Raw genomic sequence first — 14,557 nt, 5'->3', positions numbered from 1 at the left:
GTCTCTTATTGATCCAGACAACATTTGATGTCCCATTTATCCTGGTTTTATACGGCCGCACATGGAATTTTCTACCAACGTGATCCACAGCAATCCTGTTAATAGTGCAATTTTGTTCCAAATGCATGTCTTTTGCTAATATCTGTTTAAGTTTTTATCTGATGTTTTTTAAAAGAGCCATGCACGTTGTTTTATGCCTCGTAGTGCAACTGTTGGGAAGCTTACTGCAAAGCCATGCTGCAGAGTTTGTACTCTATTACATGAATAGCTCAGCAGACCTGATGCCATTTATTATTGCAGGAATTGTCTCACTGTTATTCAGTCAAGTTGCAGAAAGAGTGACACTTACAAAACAATTATCACACAATTTCAAGCTATGCATGAAATCGCTGACAGAGATACTAAAACTAAACAATGTGTTTCTTTTACCTGAGCAGTGCCTTAATGTGTTGCAGACAAAACTGCTCAGAAATGCCTTAAGGGTCTGTACAGATCCGGTAAAACGATCGCAACTGGACAGCTACGATTAACCGTGTTCAGACCTGGGATAGCAATGAATTCCCTGCATGCATGGTTAGTAACCGGTTAAGATCCCAGTAGCCACGTCGTAGGTAAATAAGAATATAGTCATTATTACACAGTCAACTGTCAGATCAGCGCCACACGGGATGTCAGCAGGTCTGCTGGTTGTTTCTTTAAAACCAGCGATTGCATTTAGTAACCTAAACTTAGTTAATTAGACTGCATGCAAATATATTCGAGGGACGTAAAACCTTCAAATCTTGAACGTATCAAACATAAAAGATGACAATCGGCCTTTTAATTGTAAGTAGAGTTTTAAATTATGGTTTTATGATACGTAAAGAGCCTTTCTAAAACCAAAATGGATTAGCCTCTATGGACAATGACGTGCCTTCTGAAACTGCAGTGACTGTTGTAAAGGGGAAAACAGAGATTTTCCTAGACAAAAAAGAAAAGAAAAAAAGACTAAGAATATTTTTGAATAGCTATGTTACATTTCATTTGGCAATAAAGAAAAAGGATGGAGTGAGCATTCCTATTTTCACAAAGATCTTCTATGCAGGCAGCCTGGCTTTTCTGGATTCGTGGGCCAAAATAAGAAAGAAAGCCCACTGAAGTCAGAACTCGTGCTGGGAAATTCATGCACTCTGGGCAAACCCGAGGTCACAATCCAATATGGCTGTGCTCATGATCCACAAAACAGGAGATAAATACAAAAGGAGCTCTTTTTATTTATCCGTTTTTATATTTTTTAATATTCTATATATATATATAGAAGGAAATAAATGACAAAATAACAACATTCCATGAGATGAAATAAATAAAGACAAAACAATAAACACTTGTGTGTGCCTCCTGATGTAAAGGGGAAAAAAAACAACAGGAATTAAAAAAAATACTTCACACTTCTGAGGACCTGCTGGTAATACAGCTTCAAATGGTAGATCATTAAACCCAATCTTTTCTTCTTTCAGATATTCAATCCAATCCCTTCTAACTTTTCCAAACAAAAAAAAAAACATCCTTTTGCATTCTAATTTAGTAAGTCATTCTCTTCTTCTTGAATATATCATAGACATAAAGGAACTCAGAGTTTGACATTAAGTCCCTCCTCATTTTGCAACAAGCACATGGGGGCCACACAAACTACCGAGTAGCATTCTGAGTTACTGCATTGACATTTAAACAAAGTGGACAGGCTTGCTGCATCACTTTTTCAGTTTTACCTTCTTTGTGACTTTGCATTAAGCCCTGTGGGTTGATCGCTTACACCAATCGGTGTGTCATTACCCAAACGCATTCCCCTTTTTTTTCATTCTGGCTGCTCGGTCACGCTCAACTAGGGTGCGACGTCATTCCCAGTTTCGAGCACCGACTTTCGAGACGACTCAAAAAAAATTACAATCTTGGCATCAAGGGTTAGGAACAACACGAGGCTGAGGGAATGTAAAGTAGGCTCATAATACCCAGCAGCTTTATGGCCTGCATTAAAATCCATATGCTGTGTTCAGGCAAGAACCCACCACAACACATTTATGCCTCAAGGCTGTACATTATAACTATTATTGAATTTATAAACTGATATTTAGAAAATGTGCTGCAAAAAGCCAGCTGGTTAAAACAAAGTGGACAGGTCTGGGGGCGCTGTTTGGATCTTTGACTGTGTCCCAATAAATACAACATGAGAAATTAATAGAGAAGCTAATCGTTATCTCCATTTATTTATTTTTCTCTTTTTTTTTCCCGTTTTTTTTTTCTTCTTTTTTTTCCCGTTTTTTTTTTCTTTTTTCTCCTTTTTTCTTTTCTTTTTTTTTCTCTTTTTTTCCCCTTTTTTTTCTTTTTCTTTTTTTTTCTTCTCTCTTTTTTTTTCCTATCTCTATTTTTTACCATTAGAGTAAAAAAAATAAAATTAAAAAAAAGGAAGTTTTGTCTTTTATTCAAGGCCAAAACTAGTTCGGATGGGAAGCTCCATAAACCTGCAGGTTAATTGTCCATTTCATTAAAATACAGCGCAGTAAGATCTTTACTAGTCCGCCAGAAGAGTTTGTTGGTGGAGACCATAAAATGCCGCTCCCTGCAACGGAAGCAGCAGCAGCTTTGCACGTTCATCGGTTCGTTCTCTCCCTTTGCCCTCCTGTTCTGTAAAAGCCGAGCGGGACGCTGCTCAGTATGCCGAGGACTGCGGCAGGATGCTCGCTTAGAAAGGAAGACAAACGTTGACGGGGCACTTTCATTGTGTGCTCTTCGTATAACAATTAGCATATCAGGGCTTCATTTGACTTTCCCACAGTCTGAGTCTCTGCTCGGGTCGTGGCTCGTCCAGATGTCAGACCAGATGTTTTCCCATCTTTTTTTCCCCCTCTTACTATCCTGCTTCCTTACAAACTATCAAACTTTGGGGCAGAGGGACTTTTTGTGCCAGAGGGAATTAATGTGTAGGTTACACAGGTAAACGGATGGATTTCATATCAGTATTGATTGTTTAAGCGGACGACACACCCTCTTCTTCTGGTCCTGCGAGAGATTAGATCACAGCCGTGGCATCCGTCCAGCGGAGCAGACGCGCAACCTGCTTTAATTGGGCCGACCTATCAGGGAGGACAGTTTCAAGCTACATGACGGGCGTAATTTGGGGGGGATTTTTCGCAGATGCCGTCAAGCCAGAGCAAAGATCTTCTCTATAAAATAGCTGGAATGCGGAGGGCAGCGCTGTCAGACGCAGAAATAATGTGGGAGAAATAGGATACATAATGTTGCCCCTTCCCAGACAAGAATGCAACCACAAACGCGCGCGCGTACACGCAAGTGCACGCATGCATGCACCCCTGCGAGTGCCGAGGAATTGAAATAAAGCAAGCTTAAAGCAGGTTGCATGTTCGGGGAAGATGACAATCGCTGAGAGTCATTCCACTCTCCGAGCCTCACACTAAGAGCCCTTCACTTGGCCCCGTTTGCCTTTGCAGCACAGCTTATTCCATCACCGCGGACATGAAACGCGTAACAAGCTTATTGACTCTGCAGGCTGCTGTGAAATGACTCTGAATGGACTTCCAAAACAAAACCGGGAAACACATGGCTGGAGCTAGATTACCATCTTGTTGAGCCCTTTTCTTCCGAGGTGCACCTGAGCATATCCGGAATTTGATTTATGTCTCCGCCGACGACATGGCAGGTCTGATGGGCGAGCTCCTCCGCAGTTTACATTCTGGCTGTGTGATGGTGTGTGTGTGTGTGTGTGTGTGTGTGAGAAAGATCTAAAAGTGTGCCGCAGTTAGACGGGAGGCTTACTGTGGATCCTTTGGGCATGGCCGTCTCATCCACTAGAAGGTAGAGGATGTTCAGCGCCACCATAATAACGGAGATTATCTGCAAACACAGAGGAAGATATAGATTTGTTTACATATAGTTTAAATATAACATAATCGGTCCATTTCTCTCAGAATTTGCTACAATGATATATTTATCATGCACGGGATGGTAAGGCGTAATAACTATTTTGTGGTTGTAAACAGCCCCAACATAAAGCATTTTTTTTTTTTTAAAGACTGAGCAAGAAGAAGTACGCAGGAGCATGACGCACGTTCCACGCTTCAAACACGGCCCCTTCTCCTCTTCCAGCGGCGTGAGTCGGCATAAATAGTATTTTTCACTCTGTAATTTATTGAAAATCCCAGCTATTGCAGGTGGCTAATCAGCGCTGTTTAAAACAACTATTAGATAAAAGTAGTTTCCCCACCCAGTCTCTGTGGGAAGAGATGAGTCTGGAGGGGACGGTGTTAGTCCCGGTGGCCACCAGCCAGGCTGCATACGCCGTGAGCAAACAGAGCTTAATGACAGGTCAGCCTCGGCACTTACCGTTCCTGCGAGCAGGATCAGCATCACAGTGGGATACAACAAGTTCTTCTCCCATCCCGACGCTTTCTTTCTTCTCTCTGAGAAACAGCAAAGGCTACAGGTAAACGTCACAAATGCTTATCCGTAAAGTGCGCAAGGTGCAAGAAAATAGGTATACGGTCAAATACACCCTCGTTCAGGGATGTAACAATGTAGCCTCGTGAGACCATCCTGATCTCGCGAGCTTTCAAGGTTTCACTCGCAGATTAGTCTGGCTACTTTCCGTTAAAGAAAATTTGGAGCCGTTCACCAAACGAACGTCCAATCAGCGTTGGCTTTGAGGCGGGTTGAGGTGTGACGCAACGGGAAGCGCGTCAGTTCAGTCTAAACAACATGGCGGCTTCAGCCGATGAAACTAGCGTTAGCGTGGCTATCGAGCAAGTTTTATCGGAATTACAGAGTATTTCTTAACTAAAAGAAGAGCAAAACACTGCTCTGGAGGCCTTTCATAGAGGAAAAGATGTTTTTGCTCTTCTCCCGACTGGTTTCGGCAGGAGCTTGTGGTTGTGTTTTCGTCGTCGCTCTGTTAGTACGTCATATGCTTCGTTGATCTGATTGGTTCATTTGGCCCGTCTATCACCAACATAGGCCAATCAGCTAACCAGTATTTTCGCCCCTTCCCAAAATTACTTCAACAGAAGGTTTCCAGAAGGATATGCGGAGCAAATCCATCTGGCGGAGTCAGGTTAGTAACAATGTGGACGTGACCTTAGGATACACGGAAATCCCACGCCAGGTCGCGTACGAGTAAGTACGGGTTTATGTCGATGTGGACCTGCGGTGCGGCGAAGGAAATAAACTTCCATCACAGAGCTATTAGTGAAAAATGACTATGCTGCCCAGTGATTTCAGACGACATGTTTATTGGGATTTTTATTCATTAATCAAATATAATCTTTGAAGATTAGAGAGGGGGACTTCAGAGACAGGTCTAAAGTTATGCAGGGGTGCATAACTACAGCAGCCTAAGCATCACAGAGGGCTTGACCGCTTATTCTAAAGCAGGAAGGAAAATGAAAAAAACTTGACTTTTGAAATAGAAAGTCTTTTAAGGTCTAAAGCCCATTGAAACAACCTTGATGGACCTTTTAGGTTAACCAAAACAACATTTTATTCTATGCCCACGGTGTCCTGAATCCTTTTTAAATTAATTTTATTATGACACAAGTGTTAAAGGGGACATGTCACACTTTTAAATCCTTCCTTTTCACATTAAAACCATTCAGTAGTGGTCTATATAAAGTGGAACTGCAAAGCTTTTGTCTGAATTCTTCCTTATTGTTGCCCCACAGCCCGTCAATTACCGCTGTTCTGAGGTACATCTGAGAGCATCTTCTTTTTAGTGCCGTCTCTTTAAATCTAAAGGAGGCACTTCACTCCCCGCCCCCCTCCAGGTCGCAGAGCAAATGACCCCGTTCGGCCATTTTTATAGTATTCTTGGGGACGATGTAATGAATTGTGCGGATTAATACACCCACCAATCAAACTTTTTTCACTTTATCCACTTCAGCTTGGACTACAAAATCGGAGCGAGAAATAAAAATGGCGGATTCGCAAAACTGGTGAGCAAGAAGTCTATGACCTTGTCTAGGAGCTCTGCAACAAATACTGTGATGTAATTGTTCAACAAGTGTAACAGAAATCAGAGAAAACTGAACGGATTGAAAAATATGACCTAACAGTTCATATACCCACAACACTTTGACTAAATTCTAATTTTCTGCACTCCTAGAGACTCCAAGTACACAGCAAAATGTATTTTAGGGTTAAATAAAGTGCATTTTGCATGATATGTCTTCTTTAACCTCAAAAATAGGTCATGTCTGAATGCTTGTGTACTGAAGCTTTTTCTTGTTTTTTCATTCTTCTTCGCATCAATCTTGCCTGATCCAAAGCGTAAAACCTTCAAGACACCCTGCTAAAATAAAAAGCTGTGAGATTATTTTTGTTTTTACCCAGTCAACAGAAAACAAACAGTGTCACTAATATACTTGTGCCAGATCTGATGGATGGTAAACAAATCCTAATCTGCCTGCTTCTCTAAAGGTTTGTTCGCTGCAGACAGAATTCATCCATCAGCGCTAATTAACTCATCTGAAAACTTACTTTTACTCATTGGCCTTAAACCCAACTGAGATCTTCATTTTTACTGGTATGGTTTTTATCTGCATTTGCATTGTTTTATTGTGTTTTGCAGCAAGATTCTTAATTTACTATATTGTGCTTAATGTTTCCATTTTATCCCTTAATGTCATTTTATTGCTTTGGATGTTCAGCGCTTTGTCAGCTGTGGCTGGTGTTTAAGCGCTTTAGAAATAAAGTTGATGAAGATGACGATAAAAAGGGGAAAGCTGGCATCCAGATTTTTTGGTTTTGGACAGCGGGATCTTTCAGTCGGAGATTGGGTGAACTTGCATTTGTGACTTTGGTTTGGTCTGTGCAGATTTGCCAATTATTGACTTAAAATATAATGAACTGTGCAAGGGAATTAAGGTTTAATTTTGTACTCTGTAGTGTGATAAACATTTCAATGCTTATATCCTTTATGGTGGTCTGGAATTGTCCATATGAAACCTGAGGTGAAGACCAACTTTTTTTTGTCTTTGATTCATCCATGCTGTAAATGCTGTGGGGGTGGTCATTAAAACATTAATTAAATAGGGCTGTGGTATTAAAAAAGTAAAAAAAAAAAAAATAATAAACTTTTTCTTTAACAGCCACTTGATTTATCAACACCTGACGTAAGCTGGGATTGGCTGGGATTTCATAAATCATCATGGAAGTTGTCCTACAATCATTTCTGGACCCAAATCTACACCTGTTTTTAATAAACGACGCCCTCAATAAGGAGTCAAACTTCCCCCAGCTTCTGAAACCGCATGGCTTCTGACTTTATTTAGAGGGTTTGTACAGTTTGTTTTGATAAATCCTACTGTAAGTAGGTGCCTCGAACACCCCCTCACCTGCGACTGAAACCACAACACCTCCAGGTAGTACACATTTCATAATCATCAAAAACCTATGCTCTTCCTCTTTAATCAGCCGCACTCATCACTGCCTTAATTAGCGGAAACGGTAATAAATCTCAGGTAAAACTGAAACGCAGCGAAATTAATTTTGTGATTTATATTTTGGTTTCAACATCTAAGAGTGCGGTGGGCAACCGACGCGACTTTCTTCCAAGCCAGATGAAACATTTCAATTTTATACCTACGTCGTATTTCAGCAGCTGATCAGTCATGTTTGTAGACGCGACTGACAGCTTGTAAACCTCGTGCACCCTGTCGCCGTGGCATCCACCGCTCTCCTACATTGTGTATGTGACTGCCCTTATATCTCTGACATATTGATTGTCTTTTGTCTATTCCCAACCAGCAGCCGGTCCCTCTGTATTCTCAAAGTGTATTCAGTCTGCCTGCCCGAGAAGTTTGCCAAGTGCATTTTATATGCACCATCCTTCTAAATTAATGACATCACTAAAAGGCTTGCTACAATATAAAGTTTGCATCTTGTCCAATATCCTAAGTGCCTTTGTGCTCTCCTTTCCCCGCCACGCTGCTCCCCAAAAGGCACTGGCTTCATTTATAATATCCTAAAATGGATGGAAAATTATCAGGCAGTTCTGATCCAAGTCCAAATTAAGAAATTAAGGCAGACGAAGAGGGAGCAGCTGCCTGTCAGCAATATGTGGAAAGCTAACGTCTCTGGCGTACATTACTCTGGTGATTCAAGGTCTTAAAAGAAAATACATCAGACATGTTGTAGAGTAAAAGAAACAAACTTACCCAGTTTGTTCTTCTGATTTCTAACATTGTCCAGTTCTTTGGTGAGTTGATAAGTAAAGCTCCCTCGGATGTAGGTGTGTGAAGATGATCCTGTGGAAGAGCGAATGTTGAAACGTGATCATACAATGCAAGAATAGTTCTCACTGCTGATCTACTTTGTTTTTCCACACAAAATACCGTTACTGAGATAACCAGAGATAACTTAATGTTGTGTTTATTATGGTAATAAACATCGCAAGAGTCAACTGAAACTAAAGCTGTTTTTTTTAACTTAATGGTTAAAAATATTACTATTAAATGACAGAAATATTAAATCTGGTATATCACATTAGATAATTGGAAGGAAGAATTTGCAGAAACCTCTCTTAAAGAGCCAGGTAAGATGGTTAGCGATATCTATTTTAATTCTAACTCTTTATTTGTCTGGATATGAGGAAAAGAAATCCTGTGCCTCGTATCTTAAAATTGTATGAATAAGACACTGGATAAACAACCGCATATGCCAGATCCCATCAGGTCATTACTTACCTTTAACAAAACCAACACAGAAGCACAATATAAAAAAAACATGTATCCTTACAGTTTCCTTAGGCATTAAACGATTAAGTAGCTTCCAGGAGTTTCTAAGCAAATGCAGCTGAATATCCTCAGAAACCATGAAAACCTCCATATAACAGAACTAACCACCTCTAAATAATCCTCGTACCAAATTAAGCATAAATTTGGTATAAAAAATACCAAAGGTACACGTCCTTGTGGTGTCGCCAGATCTCCTTAAATGATGCAACACAGCAGAAAAACTTTATTTTGGAAACTATTCATGTCAGTGTGGACGGGCAAAAACTGGTACGGTGATTTTTAGAAGGGTTAAAATCCCTGGAAATTACATAGAAGATAGTTACAACAATTTATGGAAACCTTAGAAATGTTTTTTTCACACATTGATCTTTCTCCTGCATTTCACAAACTACTAAAGCATAGTAGTTTATTCACATATAACGAAAACATTTCGCCTCTTTCCGTCTTGCCACCAAAATATGTCATTTAACTTCAATATTTAGGTAAGTTCCTGTAATCCTGTTTAGGGCGGGCCAATGTTTTTAAATTTTCAACAATGCCATTTAATATTAAAAAATAATCTTGTGTCAGGAGCCGTCTAGCACATGCCACAACTGGCTGAGTGGGCTCCGTGAGACAGCAGGGGGATTCTCCAGGAAAACCACAAGGCCAGTTCATTTAGGGCTAATTCATCTATTTCCCTTCCAGATTGACATGCTAGCATCGAAGGCCGGCGAAGCCAAAGTAGAGCAAAGTATCCATTTGCATCCCCCAGGGTGACAGGCAGATCCAGACCAATTAGTTCAGTGTTACACTGTTACTACCGTGCAATAAAAATACCATCTTTCATCTTTGTTAGAGAAGCGAAGGGCCTGATCACTTTGATCAGGCCCTTTTCTTTCCACTGTCATCATGACACGCCCTGTCTGGATGCGTCTGAGTAGGTTACAGAGGTGAGATAGGAAGAGAGCAAGGTAAAAGTCTAAGCCCTTAGAGATAACAGTACCTGTCCCGGGATCTGCAAAAGGGGAAAGTTTGCACCCTCAGAGCAAATTCAAAGGGGAAAAAAAAAAGGCAGCCCTACAAAAGAGAATGTCATCGACAGTTCACTTAGGGTTTTTTTCCCCTCCTAAACTAAGCCTCAGGGTACCCAAATCTACTTAAGTGCTTTCTCGCTTTTTCACACAATATACCAAAAGACAACTTTAGATGTGAGAAGTACAGATAAATCATTGCTAGAATGAAAGAAAACTAGTAGAGGACATAAAAAAAACCCCACAAACACCGGGCTCATGAGTTGTTAGAGCAAAACAGGGAAATGGCGAGAAACTCAGCTGCAGTATCTTCAATGACATCATTCCATAGTGAAGTTACATATATCCTTCCTCTCCCTCTGCTGGCACCGTCAAGTAACAGACTGAGTTACAGCGAGGCAGAGATGCTGAGTGAGTGCTGTGGCAGCCAGGAGGGCTCAGACTTAATTCAACATATCCTCTCCAACCTTCTCCGACGCTCAAAAAAAAAAAATTACGTCATCCCCAAATATGCTAAACACCATGCTGAGAAAAGGGAGGCAGTGGCAAGGTCATCGTGCCGCATAGCATCTGGACGAGCACCGTGTTGCTTTGTTTCCAGAACCCCAGGATCTAAGAACATGTGCATTGCTTTGCCTTTACCGTATAATATTATATACCTGGCAGAACCTTAATACGTACAACTTAAATATCACAGTGCAGTCGCTAATTTTTCTGTCTTGTTTTTGATACCATACCCAGGTCTAGCAATTCAGTTTCCAGAGGGATTTACACAAATCCAGGGGTTGCTGTAAAAACTGAAAACTACAGTTTTTCACAACCATTCAGCTGTTTGGTGAGACACTGAATGGAGCCAAAGTCTGCACGGATCCAAACAAAATGTGGCCCCAATGAAGATAAAGCTGAACATATGCAGCACTAGAATTTCAAAGCTGCCTCACAATATATTTGTTATGTGTCCAGGTCAATGATCGATCGTCTTTAGCTAACTTCTGAAGGTCCTAAAAAGCCTTAAATTTAATCATCATGGTTTTAGGCTCGCAAAAGTGTTCGATATGCTGGGATTTTCAATACTTGGTCTCAAATGAAATTTACTTGAGTCTTAAATTTGTACGATTCATTCATCCATTGCTTCTCCCATAATTAAATTGTTTTTCTAATCCATTGGAAGCATTTATTTATTCTATTGAGTTGTACTTCTGACCCATGAATTCAGGTGTTTTCACACTGTGACAACGATCACACGCCGGGTGGTGTTGGAATGAAGCTAACAGCATATTGTAGGTGTTTAAGTTTGGCAACCAAGGTGTAAAAAGCAATGAAGTCACCTAACAAAGAACAACAATTTAGGATGGCAGCGCTATATTCGACTTGCTTAACTTATCATTAAGTCATTAAGTGAGTGTGCTTAAGTTGATAAACAAAGCCCGGCTAATTGCACCGAATGGCTGATTCTGCAGCAGATGTACATCCTGAGCAAGCATGTGGCGACAGTGGAAAGGAAAGACGTCCTTTTAACAGAAAGCAACCTGCAGAAGAACCAGGGTCAGATTGAGGAGTCATCTGAAGCTACTGCCTACCAAAGTTGACATTTATGAATCTGGCGTATACTGATTGTTTTTCTCTTTCTTTAATCTATCTTTGGGCAACATGGTGTTAGTTTTACATTTCATTGTGATTTCAATGTAGAATATTGCGATGGTAATATCATCTGGGACAAAAGATGTTCCCTTTTACTTTTGGTAAGCTTTAGGTTCATCACCATAACCAGCTTTAATCGGTATAGGGCATAACGGACCATGTGAGTCTATCCAACTTGTCAAACATGTTTCTAACCTGGAAATTGTGAATGCATGGCACTTGATCCAATAACCTATTGAAAAATAACTAATTGAATCTCACTTGATGATTAGAAATTTTGACCTTGATGTTGCAATTACAATTGTGTGTGTATATATTGTGCAGCTGATCTAACCATTTAGATCAGCGGTCTACAACCTTTACAATCAAAAGAGCCATTTTGCCCCCTTCCCCCCGTCCAGGTAAGTAAAACTCATTAAGAGCCGCTGATTTTGCATTATTAATTGAAAAAAAGTTTATAACTTTTGATAAGTATGTATCTACTATGAGAAATTTGTCATTTGTTGTCAAGAAACACAATTTTAGTTACCATCGTTAGGTTTTAAGATAAAGATTTTTCATTTTCTTCTATGGGGTGTTGATATTTGTGGAAAATAATGTAAAAAAAAAAAAAAGGCACATCTTTTCCTACTTACAGACACAACAACTAGACCTAAAAACATTACTGGTACTTAAGTGTGATTCTGTGGTGGAACTTGAACACAATAGTTCCATTAAAAATTGGAAAAACTTTCATTTGTTTTTATTTATATATTTAAAAACATTTTTTGCTTCTTTATCATTGTAGCCACTATTACTAAGAGCCATCCTGGAAGGTCCAGAGGTCCATTGGTGGCTTGGAGCTGCATGTTGCAGACCCCTGACCTAGACATCATTCTATAGCAGGGGTTGACAACTCTTGTCCTCCAGGGCCAGTGTCCTGCATGCTTTAGATGTGTCCCTGCTCCAAGGCCTGATTGAAATGGCTGACTAATCTCGTCAGCTTGTCCCCAATTAAGCAGGACCGTGCCAATCACCATTTCAGGTGAGTCAGGTGTGTTCAAGCAGGGGAACATAACTTAATCTGCTTTATATCAAAGGGATTCAATGCTTTTTTTCCAACTGCTCTGTTTTTATTTCTAACCATATTAAATTAATTATAGAAAAAAAAAATAACATCTTCTGTCTGGTGTGTCGACACTCGCTTTATTTCTGCTGTTTTAAAAGTTGCCACATTGTAAGTGAGAAGCAAAACCAAAACACCGTTACACAGTATTTACATCTTATGGGAACTCTTGTTTCTCACTTCAAAGAAAGTAGACACACATGACTAAAAAGACAGCGCCATGATGTACTGATCCACGCAATTGAAACTACCGAGATGACCCCTTTAAAACGGGCAATTACACGTGGAGGGACCGCAACAAAGAGGCCGACGCGTAAACAAACATGAATGCATCGGCTGATGAGGCTCGGCCGTTCGCGTCTAGAAAACACAAACTGGAGACGTGGATAATCTATCGGGGCGAGCGGACACAGGTGAAGCCAGAACACACTGACGTCTCTGGAGTGTGTCCCGTGAACTGTTCCTGAACCGATTTCTTTTCAACCCTCTCAGATCAAAGAAACGCCACCCCGGCCCTTCGGTTTCACCTAGGTACGCACGAGCAGAGGGGGGGGTAAAAAAAACAAACAAGTATTTGCATGTGCATAAAAACACTCCCGTCTGATAAGAGGAGGTTTATCCTCCACTGAACAAAATCCTCCCTCACCTCTAAGTCCCGCCGCTTTAACAAGCAGAATGAGCAGCAGCGGCTTGGCCTCGGTCCACCTCTCAGACATGTGTTGACCACAGTTATTTTTCCCCCCTCTCGCGGGGGACTTGAAAAGATCAAACACTCCAGGAGATGATAAAGAACAGATTACAATTATTCCATCAGTTGGTTCAAAGCAGAGCGGCGTGGAATGAGCCTCGAAGAAACCGTACGCATTGGTGGCAGTCTATGGAGGAGGCAGGCGGTGGATTCGAAAACACACGCTATCGGGGGAGGGATCTCGCTCTTACCTTCCTGGTTTGAAAGGACGCTTGTCCTCTTCATTTACTCACATCTGTACACTTGGTTGCGTGCTTGAGTTAATGCTAAAGTACGTTTTGGAACTCAACTTCCTGCTTGAGAGATAATTTAACGCCAAACAAGAGTTCTGTGCAACACAGGGGCCATGGACATGGGAGGGAAATGCAGGTTGGAAAAATAACCTTTTTTATCACGTTTGAACTCTTTAAACTTTCCCTTTGTGTACAGTTCTTAAGAAAAGCTCGGGACTCGCTCTTTTATCTGTATTTTCAGACATCAATAAAGAAGCAGGTCTTTAATGTCCGCAGCAGCAAGCCACAAATTCCTTCAAAAGATTTAATTTCCTCCCTATTAACCATGCTACCATTCTAGTCCCCGGCATTAAATGAGGCAATCACTTCGCCAGTGGTGACAGAGGCTCCGCAGAAAAACTTCCCAGCCATAAAATATGGTCCACGGTTAAGGTGACTACTTTGACCTTTAGCAGAAAGTTGGAGGAGTGGAGCAGTGTGCGGAAAATCCTGTGTCAAGTGTGTGTGAATTTTCTGTTGCCCCCGCTGAATTTTCAATGCTAATTGATTCCAGCGAGGCCGGCTTTTATCACACCCAATAGTGCAGTCAACCTCTACCCCTGCCTATAACGTGCCAACACGTCTCCCACAGACATACCGTTTAATCTCCTCTGAAGGGCTTCCTCCTGCAAATGGATGCAGTAAATCTGCTCATCCAGGTCCTCCAGGATCTAAAGGGGAGGGGAGCAGCGAAGGGAAAAGATGAAATGGGTTATAATTAGGGCCAAAGTGGGACTGGAGCGATGGCAGATGGGAGGATGAGTAGGTGATGTATTTGTAGTCCTGTCGTGCTTTTAATGGCTGAACGTGAGAGCTTTAGACGAGCATGCCGTCTTAGGCCTGACACTGATTCTGTTTAAAAAAAAAAAAAAATAGAATAAAGCATGACAAGATAAATATTTAATCAGAACAGTTACTTACTGTCGGTTTCACTAATAACTGGCCCATGACGGTGAACATCCTGGACATCCCCACAGGAGTGCACACTGCACAGAAGA

At 41.0% G+C, this 14,557-nt stretch overlaps 1 protein-coding gene across 6 annotated transcripts in view; it reads right to left on the bottom strand.

Moving 5' to 3' along the window:
• The window catches only part of lmbr1 (limb development membrane protein 1), a 55,670-nt gene that overhangs the window by 14,180 nt on the left and 26,933 nt on the right, over positions 1–14,557 (bottom strand). For all 6 annotated transcript variants that reach the window (XM_036125053.1, XM_036125056.1, XM_012853160.3 and 3 more), the window contains exons 8-12: positions 14,481–14,545; positions 14,158–14,230; positions 8,202–8,291; positions 4,378–4,454; positions 3,811–3,888 (exon numbers count right to left, since the gene is read on the bottom strand). In XM_036125053.1, the coding sequence (XP_035980946.1) occupies positions 3,811–3,888; positions 4,378–4,454; positions 8,202–8,291; positions 14,158–14,230; positions 14,481–14,545 (383 nt within the window). The remainder of the gene's footprint in view (positions 1–3,810; positions 3,889–4,377; positions 4,455–8,201; positions 8,292–14,157; positions 14,231–14,480; positions 14,546–14,557) is intronic.

Source organism: Fundulus heteroclitus, chromosome 21 (genome assembly GCF_011125445.2).
Source record: "Fundulus heteroclitus isolate FHET01 chromosome 21, MU-UCD_Fhet_4.1, whole genome shotgun sequence".
NCBI classification, from domain to species: Eukaryota; Metazoa; Chordata; class Actinopteri; order Cyprinodontiformes; family Fundulidae; genus Fundulus; species Fundulus heteroclitus.
This window is presented reverse-complemented; position numbering and strand designations above follow the sequence as displayed.